The sequence below is a fragment of the Drosophila mojavensis genome, unplaced genomic scaffold (genome assembly GCF_018153725.1).
Source record: "Drosophila mojavensis isolate 15081-1352.22 unplaced genomic scaffold, ASM1815372v1 contig_80, whole genome shotgun sequence".
Taxonomy (NCBI): Eukaryota; Metazoa; Arthropoda; class Insecta; order Diptera; family Drosophilidae; genus Drosophila; species Drosophila mojavensis.
This window is the reverse complement of record NW_025318906.1, coordinates 407,564-426,992: the sequence shown is the minus strand read 5'-3', so window position 1 is coordinate 426,992 and position 19,429 is coordinate 407,564. Positions and strand designations below refer to the sequence as shown.

General features: G+C 42.3%; 4 protein-coding genes across 7 annotated transcripts; 1 reads left to right on the top strand and 3 right to left on the bottom strand.

The window, feature by feature from the left end:
- Nucleotides 1–1,051: 1,051 nt before the first annotated feature.
- On the bottom strand, nt 1,052–15,206 carry LOC6578268 (lysophospholipid acyltransferase 1). 3 transcript variants are annotated; one of them, XM_044010439.1, is made up of 8 exons: nt 14,890–15,206; nt 3,893–4,116; nt 3,671–3,839; nt 3,426–3,596; nt 2,714–3,061; nt 2,310–2,642; nt 1,927–2,236; nt 1,052–1,312 (listed from the first exon to the last, which is right to left on the bottom strand). In XM_044010439.1, exons 1-8 carry the CDS (start codon nt 14,983–14,985, stop codon nt 1,287–1,289), a joined length of 1,677 nt encoding a protein of 558 aa, XP_043866374.1. In that variant the 5' UTR covers nt 14,986–15,206; the 3' UTR covers nt 1,052–1,286. The 3 variants fall into 3 exon arrangements, with proteins under 3 accessions (XP_043866374.1, XP_002004184.2, XP_015018525.1); XM_015163039.3 differs by lacking the exon at nt 1,052–1,312 and adding an exon at nt 1,718–1,888 and having other exon boundaries at nt 1,981–2,236; XM_002004148.4 differs by having other exon boundaries at nt 1,052–2,236.
- On the bottom strand, nt 5,709–6,493 carry LOC122757646 (salivary glue protein Sgs-3-like). Its single transcript, XM_044010440.1, has 2 exons — nt 6,293–6,493; nt 5,709–6,217 (listed from the first exon to the last, which is right to left on the bottom strand). Exons 1-2 carry the CDS (start codon nt 6,396–6,398, stop codon nt 5,790–5,792), a joined length of 534 nt encoding a protein of 177 aa, XP_043866375.1. The 5' UTR covers nt 6,399–6,493; the 3' UTR covers nt 5,709–5,789.
- LOC122757645 (mucin-2-like) lies at nt 6,666–9,740 on the bottom strand. Of its 2 annotated transcripts, XM_044010438.1 has the most exons (3): nt 9,664–9,740; nt 8,406–9,602; nt 6,666–7,901 (listed from the first exon to the last, which is right to left on the bottom strand). In XM_044010438.1, the coding sequence occupies exons 1-3, from the start codon at nt 9,671–9,673 to the stop codon at nt 6,790–6,792; spliced, it is 2,319 nt and encodes a 772-aa protein (XP_043866373.1). In that variant the 5' UTR covers nt 9,674–9,740; the 3' UTR covers nt 6,666–6,789. The 2 variants fall into 2 exon arrangements, with proteins under 2 accessions (XP_043866373.1, XP_043866372.1); XM_044010437.1 differs by having other exon boundaries at nt 6,666–9,602; nt 9,664–9,739.
- Nucleotides 15,207–16,240: 1,034 nt separating the features above from the next.
- LOC6578267 (protein lethal(2)denticleless) lies at nt 16,241–19,327 on the top strand. The gene is made up of 2 exons (XM_002004147.4): nt 16,241–16,440; nt 16,699–19,327. Exons 1-2 carry the CDS (start codon nt 16,398–16,400, stop codon nt 18,987–18,989), a joined length of 2,334 nt encoding a protein of 777 aa, XP_002004183.1. The 5' UTR covers nt 16,241–16,397; the 3' UTR covers nt 18,990–19,327.
- The last annotated feature ends 102 nt before the right edge of the window (nt 19,328–19,429 follow it).

The window sequence follows — 19,429 nt, the reverse complement described above, 5'->3', positions numbered from 1 at the left end:
AACATACAAAAATTCCAGCAAAAACATTTTACCGGGAGTAATAGAAGGAGTACAAAGATCATTAATCGAAATATCTGTAAACGGCATTTAAAATTGTGGAAGTATACATTTATACATGTATATAATAATATCGAATTGATTTATAAAATTAATTCATCTTAAAACTAAGTTGAACTACGCGTGTTTTCATTTCTCTTCTATTTGTATTAATATTTTCTGCTTATTTTTTACCTTTTCAAATAGATTTTCAGTCTAAAGTTTGAGTTTTGGTTGAGTTCTTTCATGTGTGATATTTTGTTTCTCTAGTTTCTCAGAGGATTTGTTTGTTGTTGGTGCCATTTGTTCAGTTGATTGCAAATTAGCCGGACTTTTATAGACTATATGGTAAACATGTAAACAAATTGTACATACTGGAAGAATTCTTACAATACACAATACACATATACATATACATATACATACATAGAAACATACACAAACATACATACATATATAGAGTTAACAACAAATTTTACATCATGCACACAGATATACATTAGAGGCTGAGCTGACAAAAACAACTATCCGACTTAACAAAAATGATATATATAGATATATATATATATATATATATATATATATATGTAAATATATGTATGTGTAAAAAACGGATTTGATTTCATTGTATTCAAAATCTATTAGCAATCTTTTTTAATTTGTCATTTTTTCGTTTTATCTATATATTTTTAAGCTTTATATAATCTTAAATTCAAAAATTAGTTATGCTTTAAAAATATCATTAATAGTTTAATTTTTCAACTCGTTCGATATATTTAAATACTTTAAACATAAATATATATCAAACAAAATCTGAATGAAATTGAAAGCACATTTTTTTTTTTAATTTTCTAGCTAAAAAATACAAGTTTTTGATTTTGTTCAATATTTAAAAAAATTATTTAAAATTTTTTTGTTTTTAATGTTCATTCATTTTGTTTGTTTCTTTGTGTTGAATATTTGTTTTATTTTTCTTTTTGCAAAAAAACAATTTAAATTTTCTTCATTTGATAAATTTTTAAACAAATAAAATTGAAAAATCTAAAAATTGTTTACTAGATTTGTTCTGTTCTCAGTTGTTTGTTAGTGTATGCATGTGTGTGTGTTCGTATATTTTTGTGCGTGGGTGTTTGTTTCTACTTCGCCTAAGCTCTTTGTGCTTGCCCCTGCGCTATAAGCACAGTTCTATAAATTCCCATCATTCCGTTTTCCCAGCCGTTTCTACAGTTTGTTAATAATCCAATTGCTGCCTATTGGTGTTGTTGTTGTTGTTGTTATTGCTGTTGTTGATCTTAACGCTTAGTTTCTACTATTTGGCATGGCCATTGCTGAGCACCGCTGGCAAAACATTCGCCTGCTGCACCACAGCATTGATTACATCCATCTCCTTTTTGAGGAAAACACCGCCCCCGCCTCCGCCGTTGCTGTTGCTGTTGCTGTTACTGTTGCTGCTGCTGTTGTTGTCCTCCTGATCCGATTGTGCGTTTGATGAGTTCGAGTTGTTTGGATTGTTGTCATGGGATATGTTCCGCTTGCGTAGACCGGCGGCAGCAGCATCCACCAGGTTGACGGCGCTGCTGGTCACCTGGCCGGCAGCCAGCTTTAGTTTGGGAAACTCGATGTCGCGCATCAGATCGTTTTTGAATTCAACGATGCCGCTGACGGTTTCGGTGACAGTCTTATCAATAAATTCCTCAATATTTTTGGTCTCCGCCTCTATCTTCTCCTTCAGCTTGCTCGACAACTGGTCCATTTCGCATTGATCATGCGGCACACTAACCGCGTCGCGGGCGGACGTCACATTCAGAGTTAATGGCGGCGGCTGTATCTTTTGCGAGTGCTGCTGCTGTTGCTGTGGGCGTGGTTGGAGTATTAGAGGCTGGCTATTTGGTTGTTGTTGTTGCTGTTGTTGTTGTTGGTGTTGTTGTGGTATTTTGTCATTACATTTAGTATGCTTATCGAGCTGCAGCTGGTCCGGAGCGGCCACATCCTGCCCGGCTTTGAGATCATTCTGAGCGGCCAACAGCGGCTGTGTAGCAACAGCCACCTGCCCGCTCCTGTCACTGTCAGCTGTTACTTCCGTTCCGTTAGAGCGCCGGGCCCGCTGTTCGCCGCGTATGAAGCGTGGTAAAATAAATATGGTCACTAGTGAAATAATATGAAGGCACAAATAAAATCTCAGGTACAATTTGATGCTGCCCTGTAAGAGTGAAGAGAGGAAATCAAATTAGACGAGAGTTAACAACACTGTGCTTCGCTTCCAAAGGACATACCATAAATTCAAGCATAACAAATGGGAATGTGGTGTAGCCCATCACGATGCGCGTTGTGATGCAGGTGAGAATGTCGTAGAACATGCGCGTAAACTGTGTGCTCTGGAATCGGTAGCGGAGCATGCGGCGCGCTGTACGGCCCGCCGTTACCATCAATGCGCCCGTGGCAAAGGTCAAATAGTAGCCCGGGTAGAAGCCGTGCCACACAGCGCTCAAGGCGAATGTCAGCAGAGTGCCATACTTCTTGGGCACGCGCTCGTAGACGAGTGTGCGCAGCCAGCGATTTGTGCCGCAGTTCCAGTTGTTGATCGCGTCCCGCATATTGGAGGCGAACTGCAGAGGGAGAGAGAATCGGGTATGAGTAATTGCATTTCCTTCCGCACTTCCTAGTGTAAGTAACTCACCTCGAATGAGAGTACATTTATGTTGGATATGAGATCCCATTTGGCATTGCCATCCTTGTCGTAGCCGGTGAAGCCCAGACCAGAATTATTGCAAATGGCATCGGCGAGGAGCCAGGCGTGATAATACTTAAAGCGTATGCAGGTGGTTGCCATCATGGCATACCACATTTTATAGGGTATACTATTGCCATCGATAAAGTCATCCTCTTTCATATTCTTCACTGGATATATTTTCACAAACTTCATAAATATGAAGGCACACACCATGCTGCCCAGCACCTTGCGTATGACTGTTTTCGTCGGAGATGGCTCCACAACCAATTCGGATCTGCCATTGTCCAGAGTGGCCTGCAAACAAGAGAGGCGGATACATTAGGGCTAGGTGTGCATTACAAATAATAAAGTCGAAGGGAAGGAGAATCAATTCATTATGCTGTTTGAAGTATGGAGAGGTAATGGAGAGCATAGGGGCCAAAGCGCTTCCATGATCAATATCTATCTATTTATCCTTCTTCATTAAGTATTTTCTCAATTTCTATCCGCTGGGTCATATTGCCATATTGCTAGGCATCATAATTGAAAAGGTAAAAAGACACTAACACATACTTCATGCTATAACCATATACATGTCTAGGCCCGCTCACTGACTGTCTCTGTCTCTCTCTCTCTCTCTCTCTCTCCTCTCTCTCCTCTGTCTATTTCGCGCACTTACATTGCTCGTCGGACGCTTTAACAGATTGCAGCCCTCGACAAATTCAATGTAGTCCTTGTAGAAGACCAACGGTCCGGCCATCAGGCTCTGAAAGTGCCACACATATGAAAAGTATTCCAATGCTGAAGGCATTTTCCTAATCGCATGATATTGCTGAGCCTTTGTCATGTCCTGCACAATGGGAGAGAGCAAAAGCCATTAGAACAGAACTGGAATCGAATTAAAATGGCACAGCTGTCACTCACCTCGTCTTTACGGACAAAACCGTCGTGTATGCTGAAGGCCAGGCTGGTGACCTTTTGAGTGATGATCATCAATGGTCCAGTTATGTCCAGTGCATACGAGCCATAGTCGTAGATCTGACGCATTAGGTGCACACACAGCAAATAGCCCATGGCAACAAGCAAGACACTTCTGCAAGGGATACATTAATTCCAATGGCAAATGATTCTCTGCAATGCACTTACCTCTGAACAATACGCGGATCCTGTGTGCGTATGACTATAAAGCAGATGGCCGGCAGTCCGGCAATGTGTATTGCCTGCTGGCCAAAGCAAAAGTAGCCAAAGGCCAGGCCAAGCGAAAGGGCAAAGACATGCCGCACCTCATAGGAGACCTTCGATGGATGTAGCCACGAGCGAAAAAGCGATGCCAGGAAGAGCGCCGATATTTGACACACTAGGAAGTTAACCTACAGTTTGAAGTGAAATAGATTTTGTTAGATTAATTTACGTGTAGTCTGAATAGTTTAGACATGTAGAAAATATTGTAGATTAATAATTGACGTCTTTCAGTTTCTGAGTGCCTAACGCAAAACCCAACCCGCAGAAACTAGAAGCTTTTTCTTCGAACAAAGTCGAGTAATTTTAAAACGCAATCGAATATCTTACAAATTATATTACATACTAGACATACTATAAATTTTTATGTATATAATATATACAGAACGCCCTAACTTGTTTTGTTGTGTAATTTGCTCGTATTTAAGTGTTCACAACTGCGCCTACAGCGCTTGTAGAAATTTTCCCATATATAAAATATAAATATATATATTTGAGAGCTGCGGTCGGCACGCTTTGCCCTTGATCACGATCATAGAGAAACGCGTGATTCTCGCTTCGATCAACCCGTACAGCTAGACGACAAAGGCCTTGGCCATCATTTGACTTTGCTATGCAAAAGCAAATGCATCCAATCGTAATTTCTATATACTATAAGTGATATTTATAAGTTTACAATTGCGAATTTCTTTCTTAAATTTCTTGGCAATTGAAATAGGTTCTCAATATTTTTTCAGATAATTGAACTAATTTATGAACTCAAGGAATACTATATGGTACGATTAAAATCACGTTTACTATACAGAAAATGAGAGCTACAAGAGTTCAAGTCGTGGGTGATCGATAGCGTTGTACTATCACTCGCATGCGCTCGGTACATTTCGATAGCATTTTGTGTGACACCATTAGAGTGCTGATAACGATAAAAATTATGATAAAAAAGGCCCCGACGAATCAACCCGTTAAACAATACGTACTGGGCGGTGAAATGTAATTCATTGTCAAGGTATTTTTTGATAATAGATAAACCCTACCACCCAGTCTTGAGGCGGATGTTCCAAACAGTATCATTCAGTGACTGCGTGCGTTATCTGTTTGGAATTACACTACCGACGCATTTGGAAATCAGTGCGAATAATAGAAGTATGTTAATGTGCGGCTTACTTATACTTGAGCGTTATCAAAAACAGAGAGCTTTTCAAACGTTATCAGCAAGAAAACAAAGAAATCAAGAAATATACATATTTATTATTTTATTTATTTATATTATATAAGAAACTCAAATAACTAGCCCCATATATGTCAATGAACGGAATATAGATTAAGGTTTTATTATTTTTAGAACTTAACCCCCAAGTACATTTGTGTCACTCATACTAAAGTGGAATCAAAATGTTTAAATGAACTAGTTAGCTGATTCTTAGCAATCACAGGCCCATTTACACATTTAACAATAGTTTTTCACTTGGCCATCAACTCTTTTAGATACATTCTTCAGATGTGGAAAACGGCTTAATAACTTTTCAATATGGTCGTCAATGAGTGAATCCGAAAAATATAAATATATGCAAATGCAACATTATATATTTAAGCTGTTGCGTTTATAAAAATGGATGAACAACACGTTAATTTTTTTAGTTTATTGACAATAAAAATTTCGATATTATATTAATACGAAATTTTATTTTCATTAACGGATAAGAACAAAATAACCGATGCATCCTTAGGGTATGAATAAGCTGCGATTTATTTGAATTGGTTTACAATTTAGGCTAGGCGTGTTGTAATACTTTCTTTTTATAAATCAATTACGCTTCGCAGGGCAGTTCTTGACCTGGTTCCGACGACGGCATTTTCCAGCCTGGATATCGAACCAGTTGCCCGACTTGCAACGACGAACCACCCGCTTACCTCCGCGACACTGATAGAATCGGCGACAATGGTTCGCATCCTGGAGGAAGATGCCATCCGCTCTCTGCTCACAATCTTCAGTGGAGGTGCTCACCAAATTTAACAAAGCCTTTTTAGCTCCAGTCAAAGCTTTTTGACTTCCTGACAAAACCTTTTTAGCCCCTGACACAGGACTATTAGTCACAGACGACACATTCTGTTTGCGACCTTTGGTAGTTGTTGCTGGAGGACAAGGAGTTGTTGTCGCACAAGTAGTAGTTGTCACACAAGTAGTTGTTGTCACACAAGTAGTTGTTGTCACACAAGTCGTTGTTGTCACACATGGAGGAGTTGTTGTCACACAAGTAGTTGTTGTCACACAAGTAGTTGTTGTCACACAAGTCGTTGTTGTCACACATGGAGGAGTTGTTGTTTCACATGGAGGAGTAGTAGTGAGACATGGAGTAGTTGTTGTCTCACATGGGGGGTTGTGGTCACACATGGAGGTGTTGTTGTCAGACATGGAGGAGTTGTTGTCTCACATGGAGGGGTTGTGGTCACACATGGCGGAGTTGTTGTCTCACATGGAGGAGTAGTAGTGAGACATGGAGTAGTTGTTGTCTCACATGGGGGGGTTGTGGTCACACATGGTGGAGTTGTTGTCTCACATGGAGGGGTTGTGGTCACACATGGAGGTGTTGTTGTCAGACATGGAGGAGTTGTTGTCTCACATGGAGGGGTTGTTGTCTCACATGGAGGGGTTGTAGTCGAACATGGAGGAGTTGTTGTCTCACATGGAGGGGTTGTAGTCACACATGGAGGAGTTGTTGTCTCACATGGAGGAGTTGTTGTCTCACATGGAGGAGTTGTTGTCTCACATGGAGGAGTTGTTGTCTCACATGGAGGAGTAGTGGTCACACATGGAGGAGTTGTTGTTTCACATGGGGGGTTGTAGTCACACATGGAGGTGTTGTTGTCTCACATGGAGGGGTTGTTGTCTCACATGGAGGAGTAGTGGTCACACAAGGAGGAGTTGTTGTTTCACATGGAGGAGTTGTTGTCAGACATGGAGGAGTTGTAGTCACACATGGAGGAGTTGTTGTCTCACATGGAGGAGTTGTTGTTTCACATGGAGGGGTTGTTGTCACACATGGAGGAGTGGTTGTCTCACATGGAGGGGTTGTTGTCTCACATGGAGGAGTTGTTGTCTCACATGGAGGTGTTGTTGTCTCACATGGAGGGGTTGTTGTCACACATGGAAGAGTTGTTGTCACACATGGAGGAGTTGTTGTTTCAGGGGTTGTAGTCACACATGGAGGGGTTGTTGTCACACATGGAGGTGTTGTTGTCTCACATGGAGGAGTTGTAGTCACACATGGAGGGGTTGTTGTCACACATGGAGGAGTTGTTGTTTCACATGGAGGGGTTGTTGTCACACATGGAGGAGTTGTTGTTTCACATGGAGGGGTTGTAGTCTCACATGGAGGAGTTGTTGTTTCACATGGAGGGGTTGTTGTCACACATGGAGGGGTTGTAGTCTCACATGGAGGGGTTGTAGTCTCACATGGAGGGGTTGTAGTCACACATGGAGGAGTTGTTGTCTCACATGGGGGGGTTGTTGTCACACATGGAGGAGTTGTTGTTTCACATGGAGGGGTTGTTGTCACACATGGAGGAGTTGTTGTCACACATGGAGGAGTTGTAGTCTCACATGGTGGGGTTGTAGTCACACATGGAGGAGTTGTTGTCTCACATGGAGGGGCTGTGGTCACACATGGAGGAGTTGTTGTTTCACATGGAGGAGTAGTGGTCACACATGGTGGCGTTGTTGTCTCACATGGAGGGGTTGTAGTCACACATGGAGGAGTAGTTGTCTCACATGGAGGAGTAGTGGTCACACATGGCGGAGTTGTTGTCTCACATGGAGGGGTTGTCGTCACACATGGAGTTGTTGTTGTCTCGCATGGAGGAGTAGTTGTCTCACATGGAGGAGTAGTTGTCACACATGGAGGGGTTGTTGTCTCACATGGAGGGATTGTTGTCTCACATGGAGGGGTTGTGGTCACACATGGAGGCGTTGTTGTCTCACATGGAGGAGTTGTTGTCTCACATGGAGGGGTTGTTGTCTCACATGGTGGGGTTGTTGTCTCACATGGAGGTGTGGTTGTCTCGCATGGAGGAGTAGTTGTCTCACATGGAGGAGTAGTTGTCTCACATGGCGGAGTTGTTGTCACACATGGAGGGGTTGTTGTCTCACATGGAGCGGTTGTAGTCACACATGGAGGAGTAGTTGTCTCACATGGCGGAGTTGTTGTCACACATGGAGGGGTTGTTGTCTCACATGGAGGAGTAGTGGTCAGACATGGAGGAGTTGTTGTCTCACATGGAGGAGTAGTGGTCACACATGGCGGAGTTGTTGTCTCACATGGAGGGGTTGTTGTCTCACATGGTGGGGTTGTTGTCTCACATGGAGGCGTTGTTGTCTCGCATGGAGGAGTAGTTGTCACACATGGAGGGGTTGTTGTCTCACATGGTGGGGTTGTTGTCTCACATGGAGATGTGGTTGTCTCGCATGGAGGAGTAGTTGTCTCACATGGCGGAGTTGTTGTCTCACATGGAGGAGTAGTTGTCTCACATGGAGGAGTAGTTGTCTCACATGGAGGAGTAGTTGTCTCACATGGCGGAGTTGTTGTCACACATGGAGGGGTTGTTGTCTCACATGGAGCGGTTGTAGTCACACATGGAGGAGTAGTTGTCTCACATGGAGGAGTAGTGGTCACACATGGCGGAGTTGTTGTCTCACATGGAGGAGTAGTGGTCAGACATGGAGGAGTTGTTGTCTCACATGGAGGAGTAGTGGTCACACATGGCGGAGTTGTTGTCTCACATGGAGGGGTTGTTGTCTCACATGGTGGGGTTGTTGTCTCACATGGAGGCGTTGTTGTCTCGCATGGAGGGGTTGTTGTCTCGCATGGTGGGGTTGTTGTCTCACATGGAGGTGTGGTTGTCTCGCATGGAGGAGTAGTTGTCTCACATGGAGGAGTAGTTGTCTCACATGGAGGAGTAGTTGTCACACATGGAGGGGTTGTTGTCTCACATGGAGCGGTTGTAGTCACACATGGAGGAGTTGTTGTCTCACATGGAGGAGTAGTGGTCAGACATGGAGGAGTTGTAGTCTCGCATGGAGGAGTAGTTGTCTCACATGGCGGAGTTGTTGTCTCACAAGGAGGAGTTGTTGACTCACATGGAGGCGTTGTTGTCTCACATGGAGGGGTTGTTGTCTCACATGGCGGAGTTGTTGTCACACATGGAGGGGTTGTTGTCTCACATGGCGGAGTTGTTGTCACACATGGAGGGGTTGTTGTCTCACATGGAGGGGTTGTAGTCACACATGGAGTTGTTGTTGAGCACGGTTGCTCGGAGTCAGGCGCACCAGCGTCTGCGCCTAGATGAATACGAAGGGCCAAACCTCTAAAATTGAAACAATTGACCTGGCTGGATGTTTTGCACGACTTGCTATCCTCGTCGAACGACTGTCCTAAGTGACAGCTGTGATGTACTGGTCGACCACGGGTGCAGATATAATATCCGGCACATCTGGTGGGATCCGCTAAATGGTAGCCATCTGCAACGTTGTTACAGCTGGGTCGCAACTGCTTTTTGTCAGCAATGGTAGGCTGCAAGGAGACTGCGACAACAGTCACCAGCCCAACAAGGACAACATTTACTGCAAAAGTACAGGCGGAAGGCCATTATACGGATTCCTCATGACATTCTGCTTCACTTACAAAATTTCATCGGAGTCTCTGGTCTTGCTCGAAAGGACAACTAGTTGAAGTGGTTTACTTTACCGCTTTCGACTCCCAATGGATGCAGTAACAACTTCAGAGGTGTCTTTTATACCCCACTAGAACATTTGTTGCCAACTCAAGTGCCTTACCACACAATTTGGCTAATTGGCAGCATTCAATTTGCTGTGCAGACAATGTTAATGATATTTACAATATAAACATTAATATATAGATAATGGATGCCACAAATTGTATAACATTTGCATGTAGCTCTAAGCACAGCTGCACTCTATACTCATTGAAACTTTTAAGAATGGGTATATGACAGGAGTTTTAGTACATATCATATGTATGTACATATATATAATACATCCTATATTATTGGCTTAAGTATTTGCATTATCTAAAAAAATTGTTCAGCTCAGTAAAACATAGTTAATTAATTATAATTTATAATCATTTTATGTTCGTTTTCCATGCATGCAACGAAAATCGATATATTTCTTTTAAGTTCTAATTAGAAGTTATGAAAAATTTCGATCGATACGTTATTTTTGTTATATACGAACCATCGAGCGTAAATAAGTAAATAGCAGTTATGCCAGATAGATGAATTTCAAGGGTCTTGAAGTACATTTATCAATAGTTTTGCTTTTTATCTCTTGGTCCACAATTTCTCGTGTTCAGTTTAAGCAGAGAAAACATTTGAGTAACTTGTATTTGAAACCATATGGGTATTTATAATATCATTACTGCGACAAAGAGTCGGACTCGCAACTACCCATGGGTCAGAGACAAAGACGATCGAGGCCTGATGTCGAGACTTTTGCGTCATAAAGATAAATTCTTGATACGATTATCACGCGTTCTTACATATTTTTACAAATTCGTGCATATATGTAAGCTCTTGATATGTCTATTTTCTGTTTCCCCATTTACGGGTATTTATGGAATAAAAATTAAGGAATAAATTAAATAGAGAGCAAAACTAATATAGTTAACAGCATTATTGAAATCAAAAGCAAATTGTATTCGTCTATGCATACTCAATAGTCAAACATACTATGAAGCAAAAGTGCCCGCTCGAAAGACAAGTACGCGGAAGGAAGTTGTCTGTCAGACGGCTGAGCTAAGCCAAGGTCTTTGTTATAGTACCCCCAAGATAAGAAAAGGAGAGAGACAAAGGGGGGAACACTAACAACGGTAGACAGGGAGAAGCAAGCGCTTACATCACAAATTGAAGCTCTCATTTATTTGTATATGCGCTTAGGCAAAAAAAAAAATAAAATAAAATAAAACAGGTATCAATATATAAGAGCTCAAGGTGAGATGACTAATTGAGCATGAGAGCCAACAGCGCGTGGAACTGTATCTGGTAATATATATCTTATAATTACAGCTATAATATCGTATCAGGTAATACATATATATCATGGAATTGATCGATGGGTAATGATCAGCAGAACCGTAATAGCTAACAACAATATTATTTGTATGATGTAGTGGAACAGTTATTTGAAATAGAACTACATTAGCTATTTTCGTGATTTAAATAACGTGTAATCTTTATTTCTCTACCCATCTCTCGCTATCTCTCGCTCTTTCCCTCAAGCACTGAACCAATTTATCTCTCTCTCTCTGTCTCTCTCTTTCGGTCTTAAGCAGTCAGCGATTTTATATAAAGGCATACTACACACTGTTCAGACATTCTTCCCTTGTTTTTCCGCCGGAAAAGCTGCTGCATCCACGCAGTTTGCTTGCATTGTCCATGCAAAGGGCATCCATATTATTATCTGTCTATCTAGTATAAGGTCAAGCTAATAAGCCTTGTTCCATAACAATGCAAAAGATTGTGTTCGACATTCCGTCAGAGTTGAGTAAATTAAACAGTGACAGAGTCACTTATAACACTTATATACACAGCTTGTGACTGACAAGAATGCCAGGTAATGGTAACTCTCCTCTATTAGCTATTCTGCGACCTCTTACCTCCCATTTTAGCTTCTTCTCTTTCCACACCTGCTTTTCACATGCCGTTACTACCAAATATCTATAAAGCGCTATACTGATGGCTGATTATGTTAGTGACATTCACATTGACTATCGTTCATCTCTAAATATTAGCTTCTCTCTCATTCTTTTTCTAGTTTTCACTTTCATCGCCTTTGTTCGTCCCATAAAAAGCTTGTTCAAGCCGGCTTTAACCACTTGAAATGCAGCCTGCCTCCTCCCCAGTTTGCCTGGGGCTCTTAAATTGTTGCATAGAATTTTAGGGGCTTGTAGCCAATAAAGAGCATTAATCGAGCACTTAACATGTGTTAATGACTTTGCTTCCTTCATGCAGTACACACAAAATAAATAATGCAAAAATTAGAATGAAAACAAAGCATAAAGAGTTAAATTAAATTCGCCCCCAGATTTGCACTTTGCCTTTAACGCAATGGACTTTGTATAAATCGCCAAATTTCAGCATAACCAAAAAAATAAAAAATAAAGGTGGCGTGATGACTATAAATAAACATGAAAACAATAAAAGCAACAACAATCACATTCTGTGTGATAAAAAATAGAATAAACACAATAGGGTTTTAAAGTTGGCGGCAAAGCCCAAGTGCACACAGGTAGATAAGGACAGAAGGTTGTATAAAATGATGAACGCATTACCCATTTTGGGTTTCAATTACAGCTAGAGATGGAACTATCGCTAGAGTAACGGAAATATAAATTATATATGTATAATAATTATATTTAAATTTTGATTGGTTGCAGAAAACAAGCATTGCTATAAATATATATTCTTCTAGATGAATGTATACATACATATAATAAAATACATATACTTAGTGGCGCCACTTGCGAAGCAACTGCTGACAATTGGCAGCTAGCAAGACGCAAATAATCAACAATTTCAAAGAGTAGCGCACACACTTACACACAACCTCAAGGTCATATACAAATATTAATTTCATATTATTTATGCATGGCAGAAAATGGCAAAGAGAGAACATTTACGCTCTCGCTTTCTCCCCAGCAACAACAGGGGGCGCAACTGGTTGGCACGCATCTCTAGAAATCATTTAAAAGGCGCATTTGCTCGCACGTGTCGAGTGGTTTAGACTCACAAGTTCATGTTGTGTTGTTGCGCACTTGACTTCACATTCATATACATAAATATATTAATTATATATGTACAGAGAGGAAGAGAAAAAGAGAGAGACTACCGATTACAATTGTAACTAGCTCTCTTCTTGAAGACTGCTTCGACACGTATCTCTGGTAATGAATTTACAGCGCACTTGAACTGGTTCGCTCAAGCTCACATGTTCACCAATGTTGCTGCGCATTTGCCTTAGTATTTCGAGTGCGACGCATAACTGAATACAAAAGAAGACATAAAGAGAGTAAAAGGGTGGGTGAGATATATGTATTTATGTTTGTATGTATGTGAAGAGAAAAAGAGAGAACTGGCCGGCTCTTTTCGATGCTTTTAATTTGCACATCTAAGAAGACATTTATTGGACTGCAACAATTGGCCAATTTGCACTTTAGGCAGAAAAAAAATAATAATGGTTCGTACTTATTTGCGTGCTTGGCTTTGGCCTTCGCAACAATTTACATAATAAAACTAATCAAATATTCGGTGCTGATGATAAAGCTGGTAGATTGACCGATTACACCATGCTACGACAAATGGCGTCACACCACCCACCTACACACACACATACACCACGACCTTCTTGCGAATCGAAATGTGTCACAACTCAAAAGAAGAAAAATAGTTAATGTTAACTTTTTATAGCGAAGAAACAATTCGTGCGCAAAGAAACACTATGTGCATGTGTGTGAGCCATGGTCTACGGTACAAACTGACTCATCCAATGACTACTCTCACTCTCCTTCTCTCGCTCTTCTCTGTCGCACTCACTCAGCTGTTGCCAATTCTTTGTTTACAAACAAACATCAGCACTTTAAATTTAAATAGAGAACGAAGTTGTTAGCACGCTTGTTGTTGTAGTATAAGATTCATATTTTACTGGGCTGACGACATATGGGGGATTAGATCATCAAAAGAAAAAAATTACGAGCATTTGAATTTGTTAATATGTACATCAGCCAATTGCTTGCACTTCCACACATACACGTGCGTTGCATTAGATTAGTTGCCTGCTTAGCGCCACTCGAAACGGATTAAACAAGCTCATACGACGAGCTCAGAATTACGCATACACATAGACATTATAGACACACATACACATTGGCATATATAGGCACGAAGTTGCTGCAGTTAATCGTCTCTCTTGCTGCTCTCATTTGATATTGCATATCTATGCAGCTAAGTGTTCACAGTTAATCACACTCGTTTCGCTCATTTGATATTGTGTTCTCACGGTTTCATTTATGCAAATGCGCGCGTATACATATCTCTGGGTATGTGTGTGTGAGAGAGTGTGTGGGCTAAACGTGTCGCCTCGTCTGTTGCAGTCTCAGCTGTTTGCTCAATTGGCAGCGCTTCAAGTGTTGTGATTAATTCGCAACGAACTCATTCAATTACACAATTTTATAAGATGATGCACTCACAACATGAATAACAAATATATATACACGTACCGAATTAATCAGCAAATCAATAATTTCTGCATTCAATTCGATTTTATAATCAAAAACATAAATATATAAACTAGAGATAGTTGGAGACCCCTTCGTGTCACGACATTCACCCCAACTCTAATTGAATTCCATACAAATTGCGTGTGTACATGATTTCACAACAATAACAATGGGCAAAGGTTAATGACAGCGTGCTGGGTCGCAATATGCAAAGAAAGTAGAGCGCAAAAATAAAAAGCAAATAAAATGCCTAATTAGAAAACAAGGAGCGAGTTCAAAGAGTGGGCGGGTTAAGTGAATCGCACTTCGAAAATAACGAATTCGATTACCAAAAAAACAACAAAAATCACTGTTTTGGCAATGACATGTTGCACGTGCCTTTGTGCGAGTAAGATGGCAAGAGGAAGGGAGGGAATGTAGCAGGTAATATATGCAGCCGGCGTTTAGCCTTCAGCTCGCAATGGCACAGGGTGAGGCAATCCTTGTGTTTAACAATCAAATGGAGCCCGTAACAACAATGTGGATATACTGGTTTCCTACATGGAGTAGTTGGTTGTTTGTTTTCTTCTTTTTTTTTTAATGATATGAATGTATGTACATACACATATAACTTACCAAATCAACAGACAGTCCAACCATGTCGGCTAGCCAGGAAAAAATGCGGCTGCCATCGTAGCAATCATTCTCAATAAATTTGGGCGATTCGAGCATTTTGATTTTGATTTTCTGGTATTCTCTTTTTGCCTTTATTGCTTCATTTGGAACACAGTTAATTCACAATTTAGCGCGTGGTTGTGGTTCACAATGAGAGAATTCCGACGTCGCGTTCAACAAATTACGGAAAATTATAGAACACTTTATTTTTGTGCTTTGTTGTGGCTTTTTGGACTTTTATGAATTTTGTGCAATAATTTTTTATTCCTTGCTTGCTCTGCATATAATACATATGTATATCTATTTATTTTGTAATCGCACTATGCGTGCGTCAAAAAATAAAAAGCGAACGTTTTCTTTGCACCGCGCTCCTCGCACTTACGACCGACCCGATTGGAAGAGAGAATCTTACTGCGAGCCAATTCTGGTTGAAATGTTTCCGATGCCGAAATCAAAAACGAAAAAAAAAAAAAATAATGTACACACACATGTGTTTGTAGGTGTGTTAGTGAGTAGTCAAACTTAAGCCTAGTGATTCAATGAAAAAGTATTCAATTCGAGTAACTATTATTTCTATGGCATATAAGAAATATATCGAGTCTTTATGCGTACCTACATATTTAAGTACATGGACACATCTTAACATTAACACAAACTGTTATTAACAGCAAACAATGTTCTATAGCTACACTGACCAGAGATAGCTAACAACACTGACCAAAAGTTTTGTCAGTGCTAACAATCTGCTTAAGAATGTATCTTCTATAGACCAAATTTTTTATATAGCTTACGATAATAAATAATACATTTTATGTGAAAAATATTCAACTTTAGAATCGGTTGTAAATTTTGATTTTGAATGTAACAGCTGTACTCTGATGCTAGATAAACGAGTACTGTTAGCTGTATCACTGGTCAGTGGCTGAATCAAAATATAATCGATACTTTTAGAAATAAAAGAACCACTACAAAATACCGCCAAAACTAATAAATAAACAAAATAAATTTTAATGATATTGTTGATAATTTCTGTTTTATTTAAATATTGATATTTCGAATAATTAATATTTGTGTACAGGTAATACTTTTATATTAATTAAATATAATGATTAAAGTTCTAGTTTAATGGTGGTGCTAATAAAAATTTGAATTGGTATGATTATTAATTATTATTGGAGTTGAATTGTAGTGTTTTTAGCATGAACTTTTATTTTTTTGAAAACTGAAACTACATAAATTTGGTAAAATCAACTATCGATATTTCGATTGTTGCTGCCAGCGCTCATGTTAAGAAGCGTAACGTTAACAGTTTTGTTGACATTGTCGACTATTTTATTAGGGATTGCGTCGCAAGCAGGGAATATGTACTAAATGCGAGTTTAATTAAAAAGAAATAGCTTATATACCAAATAAAAGTAGATAAAAGCCGTGTTGAAAACTAGCAAATTGAACGGAAAGAAGTATTTATAATGAACATATACAACAGACTGCGCAGCAGAGAACATGGATTGGGTAAGGCGAAAGTAAAAACAATTTTTTTTTGGCGCTCGAAATGAAGAAGAAGAGTTCGCGCCGATCGCTCCTTGCGCGGTTAAATCGAGCGCCAAAAATAAATTAGTTGTGAGTTAGAAAATTGCTGTGTAAATTGAGTTGAAAGTGTTGTAATATGAGTTATTGAGATTTTGCTGAGTTTGCAAAAGCAAATTTGGAACGTAAACAAAGCGCGAGAGCATTTTAAACGAATTTATAACTAATTAACTGCCATTGCAGCCAATGATTGCTCCTATGACTTTGCGCTGCATCGCTTGTGCGTCTACAAGCAGGACAGCTGGCGCGGCATTGCGCCGGCCAACTACAGTCCCGACTTCAACCCGGAGCCCCCGATATTTTCTGCGAAGTTCGCCAACTGTGATGGCTACCGACATATTCTGGCTATAGCCAACGAGGATGGCAAGATTGCACTGCAGGACACGACGGTACGCAATCAGGAGACGGAGGAGCAGGCACTGAGTGCCCCACAATGCCACTTCAATGCGGTCTTCGACTTGGAGTGGGCGCCGGGACAAATGCGCTTCGTGTCGGCCTCGGGGGATCACACGGCCCGTCTGTGGGAAGTCTCCGGGTCTGGCATACGGGGTCTGAACTCCTACGTGGGTCACACCAGATCCGTGAAGACGGCCGCCTTCAAACGCACGGATCCGGCCGTCTTTGCCACAGGTGGACGCGATGGCGCCATACTGATCTGGGATATACGCGCGTGCCTCCACGCGGATCTCACTTCGCGTGTGGACAACTGCATCTACAGCGGTCACACGGGTGGGCCAGGCACACCGCAGTCGCAGCGCAGGCAGAGGACCAGAACGCCCAAGATGACCAACTACAGCAGCAACACGTCGAGCAGCATTACAGGCTTGGCCTTCCAAGATAACGATACGCTGATTTCGTGCGGAGCTGGCGATGGTGTTATCAAGGTCTGGGATCTGAGGCGCAATTACTCGGCATACAAGAAGGAGCCATTGCCGAGGCACAGCCTGCCTTATGCCGGCTCCTCCACGTTCAAGGGATTCACCAATCTCATAGTCGATGCATCGGGCACGCGGCTCTACGCCAACTGCATGGACAACACGATCTACTGCTACAACCTCGTATCGTATGCAGCCAAGCCCATTGCCAGCTACAAGGGCCTGCTCAACTCCACGTTTTACATCAAGAGCTGCCTCAGCCCGGATGGCAAGTACTTGCTCAGCGGCAGCAGCGACGAGAGGGCCTACATATGGAACTTGGACCATGCTGCTGAACCGCTGGTTGCCCTCGCTGGCCACACAGTAGAGGTCACCTGTGTGGCCTGGGGCTCCACGCATGATCGTCCCATTGTCACCTGCAGCGACGATGCCAGGCACAAGATTTGGCGCATTGGCCCTCAGCCGGAGAGCCTGACGGCAGCCGAGCGAGCAGAGCTGTTTCGTGGACAGTCGAGCTATGTGAGGGAGTTCGGTGGGGCAGCCAAGGCCAGCTCCTCCTCGCAGCACAAGTACAATCTGCGAGACTTGGAGTCCACGCCGCGCTCGTTGAAGCGGCTCATGGAGCAGAACGAGCGCACGCCCAGCTCCGTGGAGAAGACAAGCATCAAGCGTTCCTTCCTAGAAATGCTGGGCGGCATTGGCGCTGGCAGCGATGGCAATCAGCAGCTGGAACAGCCGCAGCAGAAGCGCACCAAGAGCTTTGAGTCCCGAGGACGTCGCCTATTCGCAGCTAGCAGTCAGCCGCAGCCGCAGCAGCAGCAACTGCCCGGCATAGTTGAGGAGGAAGCATCTGCCACGCTGTCCAGCAATCAGGAGAATGTCCAGGAGCAGCTGACAGCCCCCGCGACAGCAGCCGCCAAGCTGTCGACACCTTCACCCTTGAGTGAGCTGCCGACGAATCACAACTACAACTCGCCGCCCACGACGTCTGCTCAAGCGGCAGCCGCAGCCGCAGCTGCAGTTGCAGCTGGAGCCAGCTCAGCGAACTCAGAAAACTCTTCGCTTTCGCCGCCCTCGCTCAGCTCGTTGATCTACTCGCCCACCTCAAACCTGCCCAACTATGTGCTGGACGGCGAGGCACCGCACCTGACCATCATGTCGCCCAAGCGCAAGGCCAAGGAGAAGGTCGACTGGCTGACGAAGATACGCAAACAGAAGTTGATGAGCCGAGGCAGCCTGACGCTCAGCGAGAAGATGGGCATGGAGGATGCATCGCTGGATGTGCTGGCTTCGTCGCCACGTCTCCAAAGCCTGCGTCACTCCGAGTGCAGTCCCCGCTTGCAGGCGACGCCCAGGCGGCGCATATCGCATTCCGATAACAATGCGCCGCATCTCCGAACGCCCACCTCGAGTAGGCGGAATAGCGAGACGACGCTGCTGCGCTTCTTCAGTGTACAGCGCAGCGGAAGCGTGACTGAAGCTGCCGATGCTGCTGCCAGCCAAGCCGACCTGAATCCCTTGTCTCCGCCAGCTTCAGCGCCCGCTGCAACGAGTCCCCTGCTGCGGCACACGCCCAGGGCAGCCGTTGGCAGTGACTGACCCTGTAGCCACGGAATATGCCCTCTCCTACTGTTGTACAAACATGAACCCCAAATTCAGCCCTACCCATCCCGATTCCCTTACCGATTCTCTTTACTGGACATACCTTAGCCTAAGTCTCCAAATTTAAGTCCTTTCCCCAGCTTAAGTCAACGAAATGGCCTTTCACTCTTTTGTACAAAAACTATATTTAATATATCATATTTGTAATCTATATAGTATATCTAACATATATATATAGTCTGTATAGCTCTAAGTTCTCCTGACATGCATGCGCTTTTGGCTGGGTCAAGTTTACTTTTAACGACAATAAAAACTGAATTTGTTTTTAAAGTTAAGTCTGCACAAACTTTGCTCTTTAAGGGGGAGTGCAGGATTCGAAGGCCAAATAATGGGTATTACTCTTAGCTCTTCGAGCTACTCGATGTATCCCCACGGAG

Excerpts from the sequence above, each read along its gene's own strand:
- LOC122757646 (XM_044010440.1), bottom strand. The coding sequence starts at position 6,398 with ATGTCTGACAACAACACCTCCATGTGTGACCACAACCCCCCATGTGAG. Across the intron at positions 6,218-6,292 it reads TGAAACAACAACTCCTCCAT|GTGTGACAACAACGACTTGT; the intron begins GTGTGACAACAA and ends CAACTCCTCCAT.
- LOC6578268 (XM_002004148.4), bottom strand. The coding sequence starts at position 14,985 with ATGCTCGAATCGCCCAAATTTATTGAGAATGATTGCTACGATGGCAGC. Across the intron at positions 3,597-3,670 it reads GTTTTGTCCGTAAAGACGAG|GACATGACAAAGGCTCAGCA; the intron begins GTGAGTGACAGC and ends CCCATTGTGCAG. Across the intron at positions 3,062-3,425 it reads TAAAGCGTCCGACGAGCAAT|GCCACTCTGGACAATGGCAG; the intron begins GTAAGTGCGCGA and ends TCTTGTTTGCAG.
- LOC6578267 (XM_002004147.4), top strand. The coding sequence starts at position 16,398 with ATGAACATATACAACAGACTGCGCAGCAGAGAACATGGATTGG. Across the intron at positions 16,441-16,698 it reads CAGCAGAGAACATGGATTGG|CCAATGATTGCTCCTATGAC; the intron begins GTAAGGCGAAAG and ends CTGCCATTGCAG.